Source organism: Mytilus californianus, unplaced genomic scaffold (genome assembly GCF_021869535.1).
Source record: "Mytilus californianus isolate M0D057914Y unplaced genomic scaffold, xbMytCali1.0.p SCAF_6, whole genome shotgun sequence".
In the NCBI taxonomy this organism is placed as follows: Eukaryota; Metazoa; Mollusca; class Bivalvia; order Mytilida; family Mytilidae; genus Mytilus; species Mytilus californianus.
Window position 1 is genome coordinate 29,705,053 of NW_026262712.1, and position 23,993 is coordinate 29,729,045.

Here is a 23,993-nt window from a genome sequence, read left to right on the forward strand (position 1 = left end):
TAATAGTAAAAGCCGGCCTAGGAATCAGAGCTTTGCATGAGGGAGGTATTACTTTCCTTAATTTAAAATAATTTCCAAAGTTTTATAACAGCAATTCTAATAACACAAAATCCGTATGTTCATGCCAGTACCGAAGTACTGGCTACTGGACTGGTGACAGCCCGTGACTATCAGTCCACCAGCAGAGGCATAGTGGTAGTAATAACATAAACAGTACCGATTGTGCTGCACCAGATGCGTATTTCGACAATTGCTGTCTCTTCAGTGATGTTCGAATATGAAAATTCAAAGCTAATTAAAATGATAATGAGCTATAGACCTAAAAAGGACAAAAAAGCATTGCCAAAGCCAGGCAAGGAATCAGGGCTTGGAACGATGGAGATACATTCAACCTGTATATTAAATTTTATCTAAGACTTGCAAAAAAATACAACACAAAAATAGACAAAAAAAACAACATCGTTTTAGGACAATATTCCTTTAATGGTCGTCTAATTTTTGTAGTCTTTATTGATATGTTTGTAGATAGAGAGTCCTTTACTCTTTTGTTAATCAAGATATACTTTATTTTCATAAGTATATCACAGATGGCACAAACGTGAGCAACCTGATTTTTCTAAACAATATTTTAATACCTATATATTTATAATTTACATTTCCTTAGTACCCTTTTTTTCATTTTATTTTTTGCTTTGATTAATTTTTCATTTTAATTTGCCTATCTAGTGTTTTATTTTCATGTGTGTGTTTTTTATTATTTTTTTTTATATTTACATATGATGATATAAGAAGATGTGGTATGAGTGCCCATGAAACCACTCTCCATCCAAGTTATAACTTGTAAAAATAAACCATAATGTATACTTTATTGTCAACCCTGTACATCACAGTTGCATATAATTTCATGCCAAAATATAATACTAGAAATATATTTAGGAATAAGTGTAATTACACAAAATAAATGTTACATGAATTTAAGGCGTAATTACTATATAAGTAAGCTACCTACCGTAACCAAAAACAATACTGTGTTTTTTTTTTGTCTTATTGTAATTGACATTAACAGCATCTTCCTATATGTGTATATTGTTGATTTCGAAATAATAATAAGCAAAAACATAAAAATAAGGGCCAAAAATAGTTTTCATATGTATTAACCTCAACTGTATTCATTTATGTTCTATCAAAAGTAAGTAAAAAAAACCCATTACAAAATAAATTTTATGATGTCAAACGGGTTAAAATGAGAGGGCCCGTAAGGACCTGAATAGCTCTGGATATACTGGTTAACTTATTCATGTTAACACAAAAAACATTTTCTTTTTCATTCAAGAAAAAAAAAAATATGTCATTTGTTATCAAAAGGTTTATTTTTCATGATTTGTCTTAAAATGAGCAGCTGTTTATTTTTTATCTTCAAATTATTCCATTATTTTATACATAGTTATACAAACAACATAATCAACATTGTAAATACAATACCATTATTATAGACCTAGCTATTTTACAGTTTCTACCTACTATGATATAGTGATAGAGATAATATGCAAAATTCGCTAGAATTATTCGAAAATCGTCCCTTACGGGCAATAATTTCTTTCAACGAAGTCATTAGATAGTTTTGGTCATATTGAAATTTTGTATATCTTGTTTTGCTGATCATTTGTGTTTTAAACAATTTCTACCAATCTAATAAAGTTTTTGAGATAAAATGCAAATATAGAAGTAAATAATAGTAATTAAATGTCATTGACTCTTGAATTTAAAAAAAGAAAGATCTTGACATTCTAATTATTTTTGTCTTGCCAGATTTCCCCTATCTATTACTTTTTTCCAGTTAAATGACTATACATTATTTGTTACCTAATATTCTATTTTAAGATATGAAGTTCATGTTTGTTGACTGACCTAAAATCAACGTAATGTTAGATACCACGCCTATTAGAGTTCTTGGATGGTGTAAACTTCCAACTAACACCATACACCATTACACTATTCACCATACACCATTACAAAATACAGCCTGTGCCATTATACCATAAACGTTACACCTTTGCACCATACACCATACACATTACACCATTCACCATTCCCCATTCTATCTACACCATCCGAAATTACCCATAATGCAATTTCATTTTAAAGAAAGCGTGCGACTACAAAATTATTTATTTATTTTAAAAAACGATTTTTAATCACGATATCGTAACTTAATGTATAAAATTAAAAATCAGTTCTTTATTATGCATATATAATATTTTGCATAGTTTTAAACTTTGAAATGTCGTACACCATTCATTCACACCATTCCTAATCGCACGTTACACAATCACACCATTCCTCATACACCATTACACCATTCCCCTTACATCATACACCATAGCACCGTACACCTACTATTGCACCATATGTCATACACTTTAAACCATACACGTTTTTTTTTTGGGAAGTTTACACCATCTAAGGGCTGTAGGAACGTCATCCACAGTTTTGCTGAAAGTGTTTCAGTATTTTCAGAGAAGGTCTTTAAAAACTGTTCAACAACGACGATGACAACGGACGATAAGTGATGGCAATATGAGTTAATAATTTTTCTGAAAACGACGCATTCAATTAGATATTAATGTATAATTCTCTGCCCTTGCTGCTGAATCGTTCTCCCTTAATCACTACGTTCCTGCCACATGCATCATATGTGTTGATTTTCAGAGGTAAATTTGGTACGAAGATATTAGAATTGAAGACATGCATTGAGTTGCACCGGAAGGACTGAAATATCCTTGTTCAGAATGCATTAAAATGAATTTTATGTTCAATAAAATGTCGGAATAAGTGTTCTCTAAATAGAAGCAAATAACACGAATAAGTCGGTCCAGCAAATGATAAAAGTGAATTTTTCTTCTACAAATAATCCTGCTATCTCCCATCCCCATCAAAATCGAATGAGTGTCCCCTAAAAATAGTACAATTATACACAAAAAGTCAAAGAAAACCACACTAACCTTCAATGTGTATAAGGAAGTTGATCAGTAAAAATGATCACATGACTGTGTAAATATACTGAACAGATAAATAATCACATGACTGTGTAATTATATTGAACGGATAAATAAACGATACTGGTAGGCGCTCAACATAAAATATGACGAACTGAATTGATCTTAAATCATGAACAATTCAGTTAATTTACGATCAATTTTAGTCATAAAACTTTTTGTAGGAAGAAGTCAGGAATCTGATGTTCAGTAGTTGTCGTTTGTTGATGTGGTTCATAAGTGTTTCTCGTTTCTCGTTTTTCATATAGATTAGACCGTTGGTTTTCCCGTTTGAATGGTTTTTCCGCTAGTAATGTTTTGGGGCTCTGTATAGCTTGCTGTTCGGTGTGAGCCAAGGCTCCGTGTTGAAGACCGTACCTGGACCTATAATGGTTTACTTTTATAAATTGTTACTTGGATGGAGACTTGTCCCATTGGCACTCATACCACATCGTCCTATACCTATTGAGTCTAAAGTGCTGTAATGTATAAGGTCAAATGTTTATATGTGTAAAATTAATGATTGGCTTGTTCGGAAATATTGACACTTAAAACACCAAAATCCTGAAAGAAGATTTTCTAAAATGCGTGTTTTTAACTCTTTTTGATATTTTTTCTCCCCTAAAGGAAACCAATAAGAAATGTTTGGAAAAAAGTTAAGCCTATGAAATTAGATAAAAATAGGGGGAAACTGTTCAGTGTGTTTTAGACATAACCGTCACATGCATTTTGTGAAACGTAATGACTATCTTGCTCTCGAGTTTGGCACACATCCATGCACCTACACAACAACAACAACATCAGAAACATCAATAAATCAGTCGTATGTTATGCCATGAAGAGCTTTATACATTCCAATCATTCTACACAATTCTTTAATTAAGGCGAAATGTCTGTAACTAACTGCTTTACATATTTTTAAACAGACTTAACTATGTATAGCATGTATAGTGCCTACAAATGAAACAAGAAACATTGAAAAAATGAGGGTAGCTGTTTAAAATTTTATGAAACGAGCTGGTAAAATCATAAGCTTGACCAGCTTTACACAAATATAAGGATTTATGATCAGAGTTATGTTTTTCGTAGTTTAATCATAGTACAAGTATTTGTAAGAAGACATATTTAGCTTGCGAGGTGGGCAATTTTTCATTTCTTGGAGTAAGGTAGATAACTCGCATAACTAACGACGCACGATTTTTGTTATCCTTAATCCCGCTAAAAGAGGGGCGAAAGATACAATGGGGACATTCAAACTCATAGATCGAAAATAAACTGACAACGCCATGGCTAAAAAGGAAAAGTACAAACAGACAAATAATAGTACACAAGACACAACATAGAAAACTGAAGACTAAGCGACACGAACCCCAACAAAACTAGGGGTGACCCCAGGTGCTCTGGCTCTACATGAAGCACCCGTGATGTTGCTCATGTTATCAAAAAGTGTAGAAATAAAGAAAGTAAAGGTAAATCATTTCAGGAAAGAAAAATAGATAGAAACAAGCAATGGAATCCAAGAATGAATTTAATTTCTTAACCAGGAAAATAAGAGATGAATTGAAAGATAAATAGTTCTATTTGAAATTATATTCCATAATCTTGATTTTCTGATTCCAATATTACAGCAGATGATATAAAGGAATCGTAGAAAGAACAGGGAAAATTGATAAAGAGGTAAACAGGGGAAAATTGAAAAAAAAAATAGATGCAGATAATAACGTTAACCAGAAATATAATCGAATAGAATTTCTAAAACAATAAAAGATAAAAAAAAAAAGAAAGAGAACAATATATCCAAATTAAAATATAAGAAAAGGTCGGAACCCTTTTATAAGTAAAGTACGAAAAAATACATGGACATCTAAATTTCAATCTAGATGATATCTTTTGATGAAACGTCTTGAGGGTGTTAAAATTAGTTGTTTTGCTACACTTATCTTATTATCTTATTATAAAGCATTTATGATTTGAATATAGAAAGATGCAATAAAAAATCTTAGAATACGTTTTTCTTTTTATAAATAATCGTGTCAATGAACCAATCTTAGCAAAACCTACTAATAGTATTGCTTATAGGATATTTTATTTCTTGTCCGTATCGAGTTTCTATTATTAATTTCCATGTATCGCTGTGTATACGTTATATGCAATTTTATTTGCATTTTACTGTTTGTCTTCAATTACAGGTTTATTCTGTTATTGCTTTGTTAATGCATGATTTGTTGATTCATATATATACATATAGCATGTTTCGCTTATATATATTTACTTTAACTCATGTTTGCGGTATACCATCTTTTTCGCAAGCTTATTTTTTTCTGTTTGGTAATAAATTAATAATAAGATCTATTTTGTTACATCTTGTAATCCGTTTATTTGGCAATCGTCAATGGCAGTCAGCAGGGTTTACGAACAATAGTTGTTTGACCTGCCAGTCAAATGCGTTTTGTGAACATATATTTTTTCACTCATTTGGTCTTTTGGAAAATGTTGTCTGTACTGTATTTAGACCCCTCTACCAAGAAATTTGTTTTGCATGCACACGTATAAAAATTACGGTTTTTATCCAACGCAATCATAGATTTGAACGTTGTTTTCAATTTAGACTTGTTTACTTAAATTATATATATTATCTTTAGCTGTTAAACCTGATTTGACCTTTTCTCGGTAGACTGTTTTGTGGTTAATTGTAATTTTTTACACATCTATTTATTTGAAAGGATTTTCCAAACGTTAATGATCTGTGGTAATCAATTGGTCATCTAGGAACTACTTTAATTTGATTATATTACACCTGGTGTTTCGGATATCATTTAGGTCAAGTTCGACCAAGGCCGTTCATCTTCGTCAGATGCCCTGTCCTAATTTATTTTTATTTACTATAACATTTGATTATAATTACTTTTTAATTGTTATCAATATGTTTCTATCCTGTAACGTATCAAATGCGGTTACATTTTGGGGGCACTACACCTGGTGAATCTGTAAAAACCTGATTATTTTTATGTCCCTTCTCATTTAAATATACTTTTATTGTTTACAGTGGTTATAATTTTGCGGAGGTCAAGCATTCCTTCACGTTCTTGTGCTTTCGATAAGTAATTATAGGCGGTCTGGGAAATAATTCTCTAGCAATTGTGTCATTTTCAATCAACTGCCAATGATTTTCCTTATTCGTCTTCCCAATTGTTTGAACGATCTATTCTTTCTATTAGACATTCTTGAAGGTTAAGTCTATCCTGTACAATTTATTGTATATGTGTAATGGCGTGCGTTTGCTGACTCTGTTTGTGGTCATACAAATAAAAATTTCTCTATCGAGATTTTAGTGAAAACAGGTTTGAATTGATATGCTTGTGAAGATCAGTTTCAGATTGATATTGAGTCATGTGAGCTGCTGATAACCTCTCATCTATAGGGAATTTCTTTAAAATATAAATCAATCTCCTTTTTTAGAAGTTTTTTTTCAAATTGCGAAAAAAGCCTTCTCAGAGATGATATCTATCGGTATGTCTATGCAGTATATTATGATTGTGAATCAATCTCTATTTTTAGAAGTTTTTTTTCTAATTGCGAAAAAAATCCTTCTCTCTCAGAGATGATATCTTTAAGTATATTTGTTAGGTATATAATGATTGTAAATCAATCTCCTTTTTTAGAAGTTTTTAAATGCGAAAAAAAAAATTTCTCTCAGAGATTGTCTTAAACAATAACCTAGTCTATCTGCAATCTGTTAGGCACTATTAACAAAATAGAGATGATAAGAAACATGCGGTAATGTGTTGTGTCGTGATTGGTTGAAAGAAAATAGGCGTCATTCGTAGAGAGACCAAAGCTGGAGTACGATTGGCTTATGTGTTAGCATCATATGTTGAACCGATGTACGTCATCAAGTCTATGACTAGAGATTCCCATAATCAAATCAAATTTAAAGAAAGTGGTCAAGTTGAGCAAATGTCTCAGCGTTGTCTTGGTAAATCAAAGGTTTCCGTTTCATTGTTTTAGAACAATGGACATTTCCTATAAGGTTTCACAGATTCTCATTAAGGTTGCGCCCTTCAGTGAAATTACATTTAATACGTTTTTATGATAGTTGTAAAGAACCGTGCACGTGTATTTTTTTGACTTGTGTAATAAATCGGGCAGTTATTCTAGTATGATTTGAAGTATAATAATGTATTCTTTTCAAATCCAAATTTCTTGACTCTGTATTGGTTATCCAGTATATGATTTTCAAACAGTACTTTTTCATTATTCTTAATGTAGAATATTCTAGATCATTCATGTTCTATTACTGTAATTTTTAAGCTGACAGTTTCAGCATAAAAAGAAGTTGTAGTCTCTTAGACTGGTATAACTTGAGGTTGGGCACCTGACGAGGATGAACGGCCTTGGTCGAACTTTACCTAAACGATATCCGAGACAATCTCTGAGAGGATTTTTTTTTTCGCAATTAGAAAAAACTTCTAAAAAAGGAGATTGATTTACAATCATTATATACCTTATAGACATACTTAAAGATATCATCTCTGAGAAGGCTTTTTTCGCAATTAGAAAAAAAAACTTATAAAAAAGGAGATTGATTCACAATCATGATATACTGAATAGACATACCGATAGATATCATCTCTGAGAAGGCTTTTTTCGCAATTGGAAAAAAACTTCTAAAAAAGGAGATTGATTTATATTTTAAAGAAATTCCCTATAGATGAGATGTTATCAGCATCTCACATGACTCAAAATCAATCTGAATCTGATCTTCACAAGCATATCAATTCAAACCTGTTTTCACTAAAATCTCGATAGAGAAATTTTTATTCGTATGACCACAAACAGAGTCAGCAAACGCACGCCATTACACATATAAAATAAATTGTACAGGTTGGACTAACTTCCAGAATGTCTGATAGAAATAATAGATCGTTCAAACAATTGGGAAGACGCATAAGAAAACTGTTATGATATTGTAACTATCATATTTATTTAGTTTGCCTAATTTGTTTTGTGTGGCCTAAGAATGTTTACATTATATTTTTTTTTATTTTGTGTACAAAATAATACACATTGTGTTACAAGTATGCAGTTAAGAAATAACTGGAACAATCAATGATACTCATGGAATGATTAGAACTTTTTATTTCACTAACATAACGTTTCCAGAATGATCATAACAAAAGATGCGTAATTTAGTTAAACATCAACAGTTATCTAGAACTTTCCGTTACAAGTATGTAAGGTAGTTCAGGGGTATAGAAAAAAAATAACAGAATTTTCTTATACTTTGCCTAAATGAAGATTTTACTATGTTTTTTTTTTTTTTTAAATGATAAAAAGTATTAGTCACCGCGCTTTTTTTCAAGGTACGAGTCGTTCAAAATTGCCAAAATTTGCTTAGATTGTTAATGAAAAAAACATTTTTGTGAATAAAAAGAAATATATGAGACAGAATTTTGAAATAAAATATGAGAAGATAGGTTTTATAAAATTGAGAATGGAAATGGGGAATATGTCAAAGAGACAACAACCCGACCAAAGGGCAGACAACAGCCGAATGCCACCAATGGGTCTTCAATGCAGCGAGAAAATCCCGCCTCCGGAGGTGGTCCTCAGCTGGCCCCTAAATAAAATTGTGTGCTAGTTCAGTGAAAATTTATAATATATTTTAAGAAAATAAAGAGAAAAAATGGTGTCACCGAACTTGTTTTCTTGCTACAAGTAAATAACGAAAATTTCCCTATATGTCCAGTATAAATTTTGTACTAAAAGAGTTATATCCCTTTAAATGGCTTATTCCAAAAAATTAATTCTAAAAGCACAAATATTTAGTATTTGTTAAAACATTTTCGATAATGCAATGAATAACTAAGTTTTCTTTATATAAATAAACAGTGTAACTAATAAATTGCAAATCTGTCTCCAAATTTGCAGATTTGGGCAAATAACTAGACTGATTATGTACTGTGATTGTACAATTCAAGATGGCGGTATACCCCTGAACTACCTTAAATGCAGACCCTTAAGTTAGACACAAACATAGACATAGACTTAAACATCGATAGACATCAACATTCTCAGCAGTTTGATTGACACTTTTTATTTACAAACTATATCATACTAGATTGTGACCTATTGGACGCAATATTCTCTGTGGATTCCGAGAAGATTTCCAAATAAGGAAAAGATAAAAGATTGGACCCATATTTTTACAGTTAAGTTGACATTACTACTAGTGTAATACTTCTTGTAAACTTGTGTATAATAAATCTGGTTAAATTGTATAAGACAGAACAGTCTACCGAGAAAAGGTCAAATCAGGTTTAACAGTTAAAGATAATATATATAATTTAAAGTTTAATTTAAAGTATATATATATATAAGCGAAACATGCTTTATATATATGAATCACCAAATCATCCATTAACAAAGCTAACCATATCCTGGACATCAAATTACGTCTCTTCTTTAATAAAATATGAAATAAGTAGCTTTGCAAATGTAAGGTTTTTTAGTTAAACTCTATTCCAAGATTGCTCTACAAAACAGTTTTAAAATCTTAAACAAATCAGTGAAAGAAAGGAATTATAATAGCAGAATCGCTTAAGTATCATTTGAATAAAGGGTAACATTGGCAAGAAAAGGAGCGCAATTGTTTTATTTCTTAATACTGACTCTCTGCTTATTGAAATATAATTTACCATATTAAAAAATATAATCCTAATAAAACACTTGCATTTTGATTATGTCAGTATTCAAGATCCTTTTAAATAAAAGTCAAAATATATAGATCCCTCTTATAATTGTATATTGGTAATCAGTTTTTTGCAACTATGCAAATGGTGGGGGTGCCAAGTATGTTGATACTGCTGCATTATTTAATTCTTGATCTTGTTGATTTCTTATATTTTAAGTTTTGTCGCGCCTCGGCAAAGTTTCTGTTTCCAGTGGTGGCTTAAAATAATATTTTTTTCTGTAAAGGATTTAATGATAATGGCAGAATTTTATAAAATTAGTGGAGCATTAGTTTTTGGACAAACAGGCTATAAAAAATTGCTTATTGTACTTTTTGAGTATAAAATGAATTACGGAATCTTGATGCATTTCAGGCTGCATATGCCCTGTGTTTTTGTTCTTTCAAACGATTGCCATTTGTATCTGTTGCATACCCTAAATTCTCCATTTATTCACAAAGCTAATACAAATAAATTGTTATCCTAATCTACAATCATTTATTGGCAGATATCTTATTAAATAGTACAATAAGAGAACCCCTTTTATTCAGAAATGTTTGCCTGTTGAAGTTTACCAATAATATTCATTGTCTTAGAATTTTCGTTAGACATAATGAGAAATGTTTGAATGATGACGATTTATGAATAGACTATTGATCATTTCATTTGTATCGCTCGTCTCTTTTTGCATCATAAGAAGTAGAACAGGTTGAAATTTTTGTTTACCTAATGTATATGCAGTTAAGGTATACTTTCGCAGTTAAGCTTGTTTTCTATGAATACCCTTTTTGTTTTCCAATGCTCTAGATCATGTTATTTTCAGATAGCAGTAAACACACTTATGTTTTGCCTTGCTTTGCACTGTCCTAAATGAACAAAAATCTTATTTTCTGTATATTAACTCTTTTATTGTCAGATTTAGATTGCTGTTATAAAAATACTTTTATTTTTATCATAAAAAAACAAAAAATTCAACAAAAACAAGTAACAAAGGGGGTTGTTCATTATATATTAATGGGTCGTTCGTTTCAAACGACCTTAAGGTGGCTCATCCCAATAAGGACCCCCGTTAGAATTTTTTTATTTTGACATATTTTGTAGATCTTTTTATGCTGAATCCAAAAATGCAAAGAAAAAAGGGGGTCATTTGCCTCGTTTTTTCCTCAAAAGGACGCGAAATATGCGATTTTGACCCTATTTCCAAACATTTCCAGCCTTTCAACAATAACGGCTACATCAAATTCAAAGACTTTTAGAACCAAGTCAGTACGATTATTATATGAAAAAACATTAAAATTTGAAATGTTAACGTTTCCATTGGTTGTTTTAGACTTAGAAATACTTTTATTTTCATATTTATGTCTAAATTTTGCATTTTCTTTTAGTTTAATGCTAAAAATATTGGTTAAATCGATTTTTCGTAAAATTTCCCCGGTAGATTTTTTTTAAAAACGGATATGTCAGAGTATGAACTTTTCGAGCAATTTAAGGTCAAATAAAATGGGGGTCACCAGGCTTTTAAAAAAGTTATGGACTTTTGTTTTACCCCTCTACCCCATGAGGTCTGTTTTCAATGCACCCCATTAATTACTTTGTTGTGAATTCTTTATTGATCGCTTTAATAAAATAATGTTTCCAATTATATCAATGGACGATATCTGAATATAAATGTGTTTAACATATAATTGTTTGTAATGAAAAAGCGAAATTTTGATTATTTTGGTGAAATACGGTAATTTTGTTAGGCGCGAGTTGTTTCCCTCTAATCTGGCGCAATAATCGGACAAACGAAATTTCAAGGTCGCCATTGTTGAGTAGCATACACTTCTGATGAATACGACCATGTACATGAATAACAGACATAGTGGGAAATAGACAACGATGAAGGTAGATTCATTATATAAGAAAACATAGATTTTAATATTTTAGGCAGCAAAATGTTATCAGTATCACGAAAAATACAAAGTCGGGGGTTGTCTCAAAATACTCGCTACTGTAGAAAATCTTTGCGGCTGAAACCTTGCACGGGCTAAATTTCTGTTCCAAGTATAATCGTTATTGCTGGTATCTTTCTTATGTGTTTATTTGACCCTTAACCGGCAATTTGTGAACATGTATAACCTGTTGCATATGTTGGGAAAATATCCGTGTCGAAGAGGAGGGGATGGACAGGAGGGTATAGAGGAATGTCCTTTACCGTCAAGCGTCAAATGTCCTGTTTGCGCTACCGTTAGCGTCAAATGAGCCTTATTTTTTATCGTCATTCGTCAAATCCAATATCGTAGCTACCGTTAGCGCCAAGTCAAGGATTTATATAGTACTATACAAATCCTTGGTCAAATGGAGTAAAATATTTATCGTTAAAATTATTTTACCTCCATTCCTCATGTGGGGTAACCCATTACTACCCTAGCTCGGATATGGGTCCCTGATTCCCACTTCCCTACCCCCAACTCCTATTTCCCTTCCCCTCTACTCTAAAATCCCCCCTCCTACTTCGACTTCCACCCCCTTACTCCCAGACAAAAAATCGACCAAATATATTTCCAAGAATATTCATTCCCTCCCCCCCCCCCCTTTTTTCGAATCCTGGTCCTTTCACCCAAAATCACGTTTGCTCCAATTCATGTTCACACCCTTTCACATCGCACCCCACACGTTCGCACCCTGGGTATGTTTGCACACTTTTTAAAGGTAATGTTTTGAATAATTGTTTTAATAGTGTATTACTGTAAAATATAGATATTAAGTTTTTTTTATTGTTTAAAAATAAAGTGACACACACGAGATCAAAGGGCACAGGCTGTTAAAAACAATTAGTTTTCATCTTTTCTATTTAAATTCTTTGTTATTTTTACTCCTATCAAACTAGTTACTTTTATTTTCACTTTAAACCAAAGCTAGTTATAACAGCAATCATAATTTTCATACACGTTACCATAATACCTTTTTAGCTTTGTAAATTATCAATTAATAGGTCTTCATAAATAGAACTCTGAAAATACATCTAATAATTCAACATGTATTTGAATAAAAAAATAGGGTGCGAACTAACCCAGGTGTCGAACGTGTAGGGTGCGAATGTGTGTTGAAAGCGAACAAACCTGATACACCTTTTCCCGCCCCCTGACTCTGGCTTCCCATTCCCTCATTCCCATTGTTCCCTTACCCCTGTCCAACCATCAAAGAGTTTGATTGTTTTGTTTTCTTAAGAATATAAATGGCCTAATTTGTGAATTACAGTTCAAGGCAATACATTTTATTGATGGATTCGTCATGATCATAATTTGTTTACAATTTTTAAATACAAAACTTGTGAATCCAATATTCCAAACAGGGTACAAGAAACCTCAACATAATTTTGTTGTCAGACGAGGAGTACAAATGTAGCTCAGCTGCATTTCAGAATTTAAGACTGAGAAATTACTTGTCCCTGGCAGCCAAACAGCTTGCCCAAAGAAGTATGTATTCTGGACAGTATAAGAGATGTTTGTGATAAAAACAAAATCACTATTAATACTTTCCGGGCATGTAATTTATTTTTTTGTTGGCTCATTATTGATCACCATAAATTTACATTTTTTTTAAAGATATATTACATTATGCATTTAAATGTCAATCATGGTTGATTTTCTGACGGAATTCTTCTGACATTTAATTTCAGGCTTTAAGTACGTGTAAGAGGAAGAAGTGGTTCTGAAATGTTCAACTTCACTTGGAAACTATTGGCAAAGTACCGACAGAATTTACATGAGAAGCCAAGATCATCTTGTTTTGCAATTGGAAACTACATGTATATGTAAAGTGCTGAAACTTAAGAACAACATTGGAAGCAAAGATCAACAATTCTTGGAACTACATGTATAATCAAAGTACTGTGATTAGAATCCATATGAGGACCCAAGATCCACTATACTTGGACAAGTTGGTGACTATATGCAATGAGTTGTCAGAATCCAGTTAAGAAGCCAAGATCAACTATAATTTGGAACTATATGGTAAATAAAGGCAACAGTAGTATACCGCTGTTCGAAACTCATAAATCGATAGAGATAAAAACAAATCCGGGTTACAAACTAAAACTGAGGGAAACGCATCAAATATAAGAGGAGATCAACGACACAACAAAAACACAACATTAAAATGTAACACACACAGAAACGAACTATAATATAACAATGGCCATTTTCCTGACTTGGTACAGGACATTTTAAGAAAACAATGGTGGGTAGAACCTGGTTTTGTGGCATGCCAAACCTCCCGCTTTTATGGCAATGTTAAATATAACATTAAAATGACAACATTGCATGACATGACTACAATACAAATAAATGGGAGAACATATAGGACAAAGAAACACACGAATAAGTAAGTGCTGTCAAAATTCATATAAACATCTAAGATCAAAAGGACCTACTTTACCTACATGTCCCAATGATGAATACAGAATATTGAGTCATTTAAAAAACACTAAAGAAGAATACTGATATAAAAATAGTGCAAATATGGAGCTGATCAGTTAATGATTGTACATGTACATGATGTATACATGTCAATAATTATATTGGAATTGACAATGTAAATTAATGTTTTATAAATTTGATCTCATAGACATTTGAGGAAAAAATCAAAAATGTTTCAAAAAATGAATCAACATTCTTTTTTAATAGAGCCGTTTTAATTAATTTTTTGCTGCCTGTAGTGAATTTTGCTGCAAACATGATTAATGACAAGAAAACTGCAATATATGTAGTTTTCTTTAATACTAAATGAATCTAATGAGATTTGTATATTTTGGAAATCATAATATCAAGTGGCAGTTGTAAAAGTTTGCACATGCCTTTCCCTCATCTTTTACCTCACCACCCTCTGACCCAAATGGCCACTTGAATTATTTTACATCATTTGGCATTTGTTGTCCATCCATATGCTATTCAGTTGCTATTTCAAAAGTTACATTTTCTGGATAAAAGGAGAAATGGAAAATAGTTCTGTTCAGTGAGACAGCAACCAAACAAAACAATCAAACGAATTATATATTGTCTGGAAAAATGTGTGTCTCACTAACTGACAACCTCATTACCTATTACAATTATTCAGATTACTAAAATCAGATAAATATTGTTTTGTAAAATTAGAAATGCACTCAAATTAATAGGGATTGAAACAAAGATTCTGGAAATGATACTTTAAAAAAATTTGCGGCCTTATAAACATATAAGATTAAAATTGTAAATATTTCTAAATGTAGAAATAGAAAAGTTCGGTCTGCGAAATTTTCATGATTTTATCTCATTTGAATTATGTTTGATCAATCTACTGGATGACATCAACAATTGACTTTGACATTACTAGAATTTGGATTTTTTTAACCCAAAAATCCATTAAAGATTGCTGGGAAAATATGGAATATTCATACACAAAACATCAACCCGTCTCATGATACATGTATGTCTGCTGTCCTTGGTCTCATTTTCATGGTTCAGTGACTGCTAAATTAGGATACTTGCATTAGGTATATGGGTCCCTTGCAAGTCTAAATGTCCTTCAGACATGCATTACATGGTTCACTTTATCTCAACCTTTTTTCATTGATCAGTGATTAAGGTTAAAGTTACCTGATTAGGGTTGTTTTTCGGATACTGTTAGCAATAGGTCATTTGACAATGTCAAGTTTTTGTGTTTTGGTCTGTTTTTCTAATACTGAAAGTAGTAGATAAACTATATTTGATGTACACAATGATTGTAAAAAGTACATGTCTGTCTGGTAGTTATCATTTGTCATTGACCTAATTTTCATGGTTCATTGGTCAATTGCAAGTCCTTGTTTAAGATACTACATTGTGTAATCAATAGGTCAACTACATGTATATTTGGTGTATGGAATGATTATTAGGTGTTTATATAAAAATAAGAAGATGTTGTTTGATTGCAAATGTGACAACTCTCCACAAGAGACCAAATGACACAGAAATTAATAACTATTGGTTACCATAAGGCCTTAAACAATGAGTAAAACCTATACCGCATAGTCGGATATAAAAGGCCTCGAAATGACAAATGTATAACAATTAAAACGAGAAAACTAATGGCCTGATTTTTGTACAAAATAATGAATGAAAAACAAATATGTCCGTCTCGCAGGATCTATCTGACCTTAACCTCATTTTCATGGTTTTGTCTGTTTCTTGTATACTATATATGCTATAGTTCATAATATTTGGTGTATGGAATGATTGTAAGGCTGGATTGGTTTATCTGACCTTGGCCTCATTTTCATGATCATTGATAATATTAAGTTTTTCTGATACTTGTAGTAAAACTTTATCTTTAGGAATATCAACATTAAATCAATCATGAATGATTATTATTAAAGCAGGTGAGACATTTCAGCTTGTGCACTCTTGTTAACCCAAATATATGTGCTGAAAATTGTGACTACCATACATGTAGATGTATCTAGGAATATGTGGTAACAACTTGAAAAATATGTGATCTATCCTGATACTTCTTGTTTGTATTGCAACAAGTTCTAATAGTTCACACCGTTTGCTTGTAAGCATTTTATTTTTTAAGGAAAATTATATCCATATTTGGTGTTGTGAAATTGATTTCACAAAACACAGTTATCATGGTTGAAATCAATATCGTTGTAACCCCAACAAATCTGTCTACTCATCATTTTCAAATTTGGTACATTTAGTTGGTTTTACAGAGATTACAACTGCGATATTTTGTATATACTAGTATTGTACAGAATAAAAGTTCAGTTGTTGCTTGCTGAATGTCCACTGGCAAATATTTCAAGCATAATACGGATGATAAGTACCATAGCAAGGTCCTGCAAAGTAGGAAGGGCGAGATATATGGACTGCCACTGGTAAATGAATGTACAATGTATGTTGGGTATGGGCAAAATTCTCCTTTTTTACCCTACGAGGCTGCGTATTTATACATCCAACTGTATGAACACCTTGCAAAGGGTTATCTGTCGGATTAGGGAAGTCATGTGTCTATACCCATGTTAATCCTACGATTCTAGTTTAAAAAACATTGTCATCTCCTTATTATCATCATAGACCGATAATTACGTTACTTTGCAGCAGGTGGGTAAAACCAGTGTTCATACATCATTAAGAAGATTGCCATTCATATTTTTTGCCGTAATGACATACTCCACTTTCATTTTTTGAAATCAAGAACTTTCTTTAATAGCTTCCCTTTTCAAAAACGCATTTCAACAAGTAAGACAGTTGAAATTTCCTATATCACCGACTAATATAGTGTCCCTATGTACTGGGCGGAGTTTTAAAATTCCAATCCCAACTTTTCCTGAACCAAGCAAGTAGTATAAATTTTGTTTATAAAATAAAGCCTTAGCTGGTAGTATTTGGAACTGCCCGGTAGACTGCGGGTGTCCTAGGCTAAATCCCGACTTGGTCAAACCAAAGATTTTGCGCTTCTCCGCAAAGCATGCGGCCAAAACAAGGTAACTTGATTCTGGTGCATATTTTGTGCCTTTTATGGCATTGAGGGATAATAGCATAGACCTATAAGGTCGGAATAATAGGTCCAGGTTACTATTGACCTATTTTCATCTATGATCAAAGGTGGAAAACAGCAATTTCTTGAAGTGTCGGGTTTTTTTCTGTGTAAAACAAATAATCAATTTAGTGAAATGTGTTGCTCGAGTTCCGGTAGTCTATTATAATAACACATTCTTATTCAACTATTAACGTTTTAACGCTGATATTTCCTCTTTTTTTAATGCGAACTCGTTTGTCACATTGATAGATAAAATAGAAAATAACAAATAATAAAACAAGTAAAAGGAAAATGTCATAAATAGAAAACATTGGCCCCGAGGTCTTATGTTATAGGACTAGTCTAAGAGTTCCGGAAATCATGGAATTATGATATGAGATAATTTGATAGATATATTTTACGCTAACAAATACAAAAAAAAATCCTTCCAGTTAGAGGACAGTGGTTGTTTTAAAGTGCTTTTTCGTTCCAATGATTTGATAAAGTATGTAAATCTGTAAATTAAAATGTTAGATGTGACTGTCAAGTATTTAGTCTTTGCTTGAAAATTGTTGCGTTCAAAACTGTTTTTGGTAAATAAAAAATACTTAAAAATTACCCAAATTTTGCAGTGAGAACATATTTCACATGCTCTGGAATAAAATCCTGACAATACTTGAAAATGAAGATATTTCAAGTAAAAAAAAAAGATTAAGACAGTGACAAAATGTTATAATACGCAAAACGGATAGCGTGCAGATGAACCCCCGAAGCCTTTATATAGAAATAAGATGTGGAGGGCCAATGAGACAACTCTCCATCCAAGTCACAATGTGTAAAAAGTAAACAATAATAGGTCAAAAGTACGGCCTTTAACACGGAGCCTTGGCTCACACCGAACAGCAAGCTAGCTATAAAGGGCCCCACAATGACTAATGTAAAACGATTCAAACAGGAAAACCAACGGTCTAATCTATATAAAAACGAGAAACCCTTAAGGACCACATCAACAAACGACAACCACTGAACAACAGGTTCCTATACCATACTATGCATGGGTTTTACTTGTTTTTGAAAGCCGTACGGTGACATGTATCCTCGTGTATTGTATTTTCGACCTTCTAACACATTTCTCCGAATTCCCCTTTTATCTGTTTGAACCCAGACATGTCTAATATTTTGGGAGTCACTAGTATACTTGTGCATAAAATTACTGTATCTGAAATATATTTCGATCTTAAATATTTTTTTTATTTGAGTTCATTAGATCGATGTCACCTTTGTTGACAAAAACTGGCGTCTTGTGTTTTCGTTAACTGGACCCCTGCTGTTGTTTCGCTCTAAACTACACAGTTTGTGTCGAAGTATCAATCAGCGGGTTGCCAGTTAAGGTGGCACGGTAGTATTTCCTGGCCCATAAGGGATAATGATAGCCATTTCAGACTTTTCACCACTTTCTAGCACTGCCAAAAATTATACATACACAGTTTACTGAAGTACTTTCATTATAATTTTCAGAAATGAATTAAAATATGTATCATGACCGTTTACTTTTTTTGCTATCTTTAAAAACCTAAGGCCACTAGTGCTTTTTGATCTTTTATCATGCAGTGAATACAAAATTTTCAAAAATTCTTAAAAATTCATTTTCACCTGTATGTAAAATTATTTCATATTTTTCTGCACCTGATTCATCCCTCAGTTTGGGAAAGTATGTTCAGTTGATACTGTATTTTTTGTCCAATCACGCTGTTCATATACATTGACTTAAGTAGGGAACACAAAAAAGCAACCTAAATTCAGGAATGCAAATACTACCGTGCTACTTTAAGTGTTTTCGACCTATCTAATAAACGGGTCCAAAGTCGGAAATGACATGTCGTACAAATCCGGAATTGATAATAATTTGATGCCAATGTACATATCAAATTATTTAAAGTGCAAGAGGGGATCAAACTTATGACTAAAGGAATTAAATGGTAACATATACAACTATGAGATATGAAATATTACTTTGATATCTTTATTTGACTATTCATACACTTTTCACATATCACTTTTCATACTGTAGACATGGACAATAAAAAAAATACTATGACGCCTAAGAACATTCACATTACAACAAAATCTCAGATGGGTCCAGTGGTCACATTGAGGATACATACATTTACCCCACTGCGCAAAAACAAGAGACACACACTGTCTGAATGCTTCTGGGAAACGTTTCTTACATACACAACATGGTGACTCATCAGTATCTTCAATACTGCATGTATCATCAAATGAGTCATCATCTGAAATAATCAGTTTCTGTAAACCAGAAGTACCAGGTTTTGGTGACACTTTTTTTGTTTTAGCAACAACTTTAACTTCTTTTACTTCCTTAGGTTTAGTAACCTTAACCATGTTAAGATTGTTTACCACACATGCTTCAGTTTTTTTACATTTACTTGTATTATTTACACTCTTTGGCTTTTTACAATGTCCTACAATATCAGCCATTACATCATCCTCAGTTATAGATTTACCAGATGTAATATTTGACAAATACTTCCTCTTTTTTGCTTGTTTTTTTACAACAATACCAACATTTTTCTCACACTGTTTGAAAAAAAACAGCTGTACTCTTCTGTATTTCGTTAATCGTCGAGATGTCTGTCTCATCTTCGTCAGGCAATAGATCTACCTCATCAATCAATGTGATGTTTCCAGTGTCAGGTAAATCAAGTCCAGTGTCAGCTATGTCAAGTCTAGTGTCAGGTAAGTCAAGTCCAGTGTCAGGTAAGTCAAGTCTAGTGTCAGGTAAGTCAAGTCCAGTGTCAGGTAATTCAGGTCTAGTGTCAGGTAAGTCAAGTCCAGTGTTAGGTAAGTCAAGTCCAGTGTCAGGTAAGACATGTCCAGCGTCACTGTCAACAGATGGAGAATTCTCACTGTCATGGTTAGTTTGTTTGTTTTGTACAGCGTTGTCAGGGTCAACTGTGTCCGTCGTAAATACAGTTGACGGAAGCAAAGTGATGGCAGATACTCAGTTTTTTTTCAAGGGAAGTGTTTAAGTTATGTGGCGACAAATCCTTCACATATGCATCTGTAGCAAGTTTACCAATATTGTACCTACTGATTGGTTCTCTATGTTCACGTAAATATTTATGACAGGAATTATTTAAAATTCTGCTGAGGGGCCCAAAGCAGCCAACATCTTATTGTTGTAGAATGTTACTGCAGTGGGCTGGCAAAACTAAAATTATAATATTGTGAGCCTTTGTCCATTCAATTACACTTAACGCTACATGTAATTTGTGCCCATTATAAATCAGTAGAACAGGTTGGTCATCAGTTAATCCTTGAGCATATTTTATAAAATGTTCACCAAGATATTTATGAAAAATTTCAGTGTTGACCAGCCTGATCCACTGATTTACCATTTGTACAATCTTCAATAAGACTATTATTCATTCTAGCACCTGCAAATATAAGATATGGGGGTATTTGGGTGCCTAATGCATTTCCTGCCCCTATTATCGTAACCGTTGGGGATCTCTCTGAAGTAATACCAGGAGGTTTAGAATCTTTTGCACCAACAACATTTGTTGGCTTATGCTGAAAATTTATCCATTTCTCATCAATATTGTATATGCAATGAGGTTTATCAATAAGGTTATATTTTACAAGAATTGTTTCTAGTTCCTGAAAATAGATATTAGTATTTTCTTGTGATGCAGATTTTGCCCTTGATATGGTTAAACCCCTGGCTTTGATGGTTTTAAACTCTGGCCATCTAGACATGAATGAGTAGAACCAATTCAGGGTAAATGGTTTGCTTTTTTCTCTCAGCTCCATGTACACGGCATAATCTGTGGCCAAGTCAACAACTTCAGATATTGAGTATCTTCAATGATAATAATAATAATAATAATAATAATAATAATAATAATAATAATAATAATAATAATAATAATAATGATAATGATAATAATAATAGTAATAGCAATGAATATTATTACAACAATAAATATTATTAGAATAATATTTGGAAGAAAAAAGTATGTACATGCATCTGACACAAATTATTTAAATATATATGAAAATTAATTGAATCTAAAAATATATTTTTCAATGAAAAACATTGAAGCTGTTAGCATTTAAAAAAAAATAATAATTTGAAACTCCTGAAATATTTGCATTTATTTCCCCTCTTTTTAAAATTTAAACTAACCCGTAACCAAAATTTGCCATCATTTTTATGTGGTCAACCAGTCTTGCTTCTTGCTCTACATCCAATGCTGGGGCAAGGCTAGACTTCACTACATCTACACCAACCCTTCCAGAAACTCTATCAAAGAGGGTTGACTTTGGCACTCCATATACTTTGGAAGCCTTGTAAACAGTCATGTTTTTATTTCAGACTTTAGTCAAGGCATTGTGAAGTGAGGTTGGGGAGTATTGTCTGTAATCTTTCCTAACAGACTGTTGTTTCTGTAATTCGAAATTAATTAATATTTTTTTTCAGTAAAAAACTGTAAGGAGCATGCAATTTTCCGGATTGAAAATAAGTTTTAAGTATGACGACTAACCACATGACAGTCACGTGACTTAATGACCTGGATGTGAACTTTTTGTGCAAAAAATCTTTAGGCATATTTATAGAATATTTATTTATTTTTAATAGATTCTTTTGGAGGGTACAAAAAGTATTAGTGAAAGGGTACAAAAATGTATCAAATAGAAAAACGTAAATACTTACTTGTAATAACTTTACTTGGAACATCTTCGCCACACGTGGAATTATTTGTTATTGTTACTAAGTATAGCAGCCGATTATGACGTCACGCGGGCACGCGCAGCATACGGGAAGTGAAAGAAGGATTAGGTCGAAAACGTAAGACGGTCAAAAACACAATACGATACGATAGTTGTTTACATCGCTGTCCTTTGTTTTAGGTAAAATATTGCGTCATTGGCAGTCGTACAATTATACAAAATGTAAATATAATTCATATTTTCTGGTTTTTAATGTTATGCTCATATCATGTATATTTCTGTCCTTTTAAACTTTTATGTGAAAAATGAACAAACCCGACCGTATTTCCTTTTTTGCAGAAGTTTTGCATCGCTTGTTGACATCGGGAAAGGGTGCTCTCAGACACGCCCGCGTGCCAATGTCGTCAAAACTATTTTTGAGAAGACCCCTCAAAGCGATTGTTTCCAAGGCGCTCGTCGTTAGAAACATGCGTTAAAACTTGCGCACTGTTAAAGGGCCGAGCCACCTTAAAAACAAAATACCAACTGCATTGATCGAATTATAAATGATTTGAATATCCCTGTTTTTGATTTTAAGGTATTACTAAATAACTTCAAACGTTTAACCTATCCATTTGTGTAGGTTATATAAGAGTTATTTACAGATAGTTAAATACGTATAGAATCTAACACTGCATTTAATGTGGCAGGATATTAATCCACTCGAGACATCTGAATTTTCATATTTAAAATTTAACTGTCGAGAGTGGATGAATATCGTATTGTACAAGATTTTGTGGTTGACTCTGTTTCTCCAATGATTTGTAAATGATATACAGATAAAATCAATCCTTCATAAGAATGATTTACAAAATAATGTGTTCTTTCTATGTGACGTCATCAGACAAGGTAGCATACTCCATGACGTCACAATAGCAAATTCAAAGCAAAGCAAGACTATGGGACGTCATAATCAAAGTTTGACCAATAAAATCTGAGGTCAAACGAACCACACGTTGATTATATAAACATATTAAACAGGTCAGTAAAAGGATAAATTGTGTAAGAATTAGGGGAAATGTTTTATAAGTATACACAAATACATGTGCAATTTGATCCTGAAGGTTTTTGAACAGGAATATCAAAGAAATAATAATCCGTTGGCTGCTCCTATAGAAGTAACGTTCTCACAATTGTTAGAGGTATGTAAACCGAAAGTGTACACTAACTATTTTGGTTAATCCCGTCATTTTCTTAGGAAAATAGCTGTAACAAGTTAGGAATATTGCAGATGATTTTACTTGCTCCGTTGATTCATAGTTTTCATAGTTTTTCCCTTTTTTCAAAGTTCGATAAGTTTGTTATACTTTTTTGGAAAGAAGGAACCTCTTGCTTAAAAAAAACGATATTTTAATAATTATCTTTCTTCTTAAGAACCAAACATATTAATGTTAAAACAGCTGTTCAGTCAAAACCTAACCAAGCCAAGCCTTTTGTGTTTGGGTCTAATACATGATCATGCATTCTTCCGTACTTTGATCTATAATGGTTTACTTTTACAAATTTTGACTTGGGTGGAGAGTTATCTCATTGGCACTCATACCACATCTTCTTATAACTATTGTCTGTTATATGTTTAGATGTGAGCCGCCTTGATGAAAGTGGTGAATCCATTTCACTGCAGGATTTTTGATATTGGCAAACAATATCTTACGTTTACTATGGCGGTTTTACTAAGGAAACCAACTGTGTCAATCATCATTTTATTTCAATTTTCAATACATCGATGATATATTCCTTCACTGAATTATTTAAAGTTTGTTGACTTTGTTGATTGCATCTAAGATAAGATTGAATCAACCTTAGTTCTCAAATTACATATCAAAATTGGAAATGAGGGTCTGCTATGTACTAAACGCTATGAAAAAAAGGACTTCATTTTTCCATTGTTTACAGCTGATTTTCG

The 23,993-nt window shown here is 32.4% G+C and overlaps 3 protein-coding genes across 3 annotated transcripts in view; all 3 read right to left on the reverse strand.

Moving 5' to 3' along the window:
• LOC127705049 (transcription intermediary factor 1-beta-like) overlaps window positions 1–23,993 on the reverse strand; it is a 605,637-nt gene that overhangs the window by 380,121 nt on the left and 201,523 nt on the right. The gene's annotated exons all lie outside the window — the stretch shown is intronic.
• The window catches only part of LOC127705477 (probable RING finger protein 207 homolog), a 239,496-nt gene that overhangs the window by 22,855 nt on the left and 192,648 nt on the right, over window positions 1–23,993 (reverse strand). The gene's annotated exons all lie outside the window — the stretch shown is intronic.
• Window positions 20,678–21,679, reverse strand: LOC127705478 (uncharacterized). The gene is made up of 2 exons (XM_052209794.1): window positions 21,608–21,679; window positions 20,678–20,887 (listed from the first exon to the last, which is right to left on the reverse strand). The coding sequence occupies exons 1-2, from the start codon at window positions 21,677–21,679 to the stop codon at window positions 20,678–20,680; spliced, it is 282 nt and encodes a 93-aa protein (XP_052065754.1).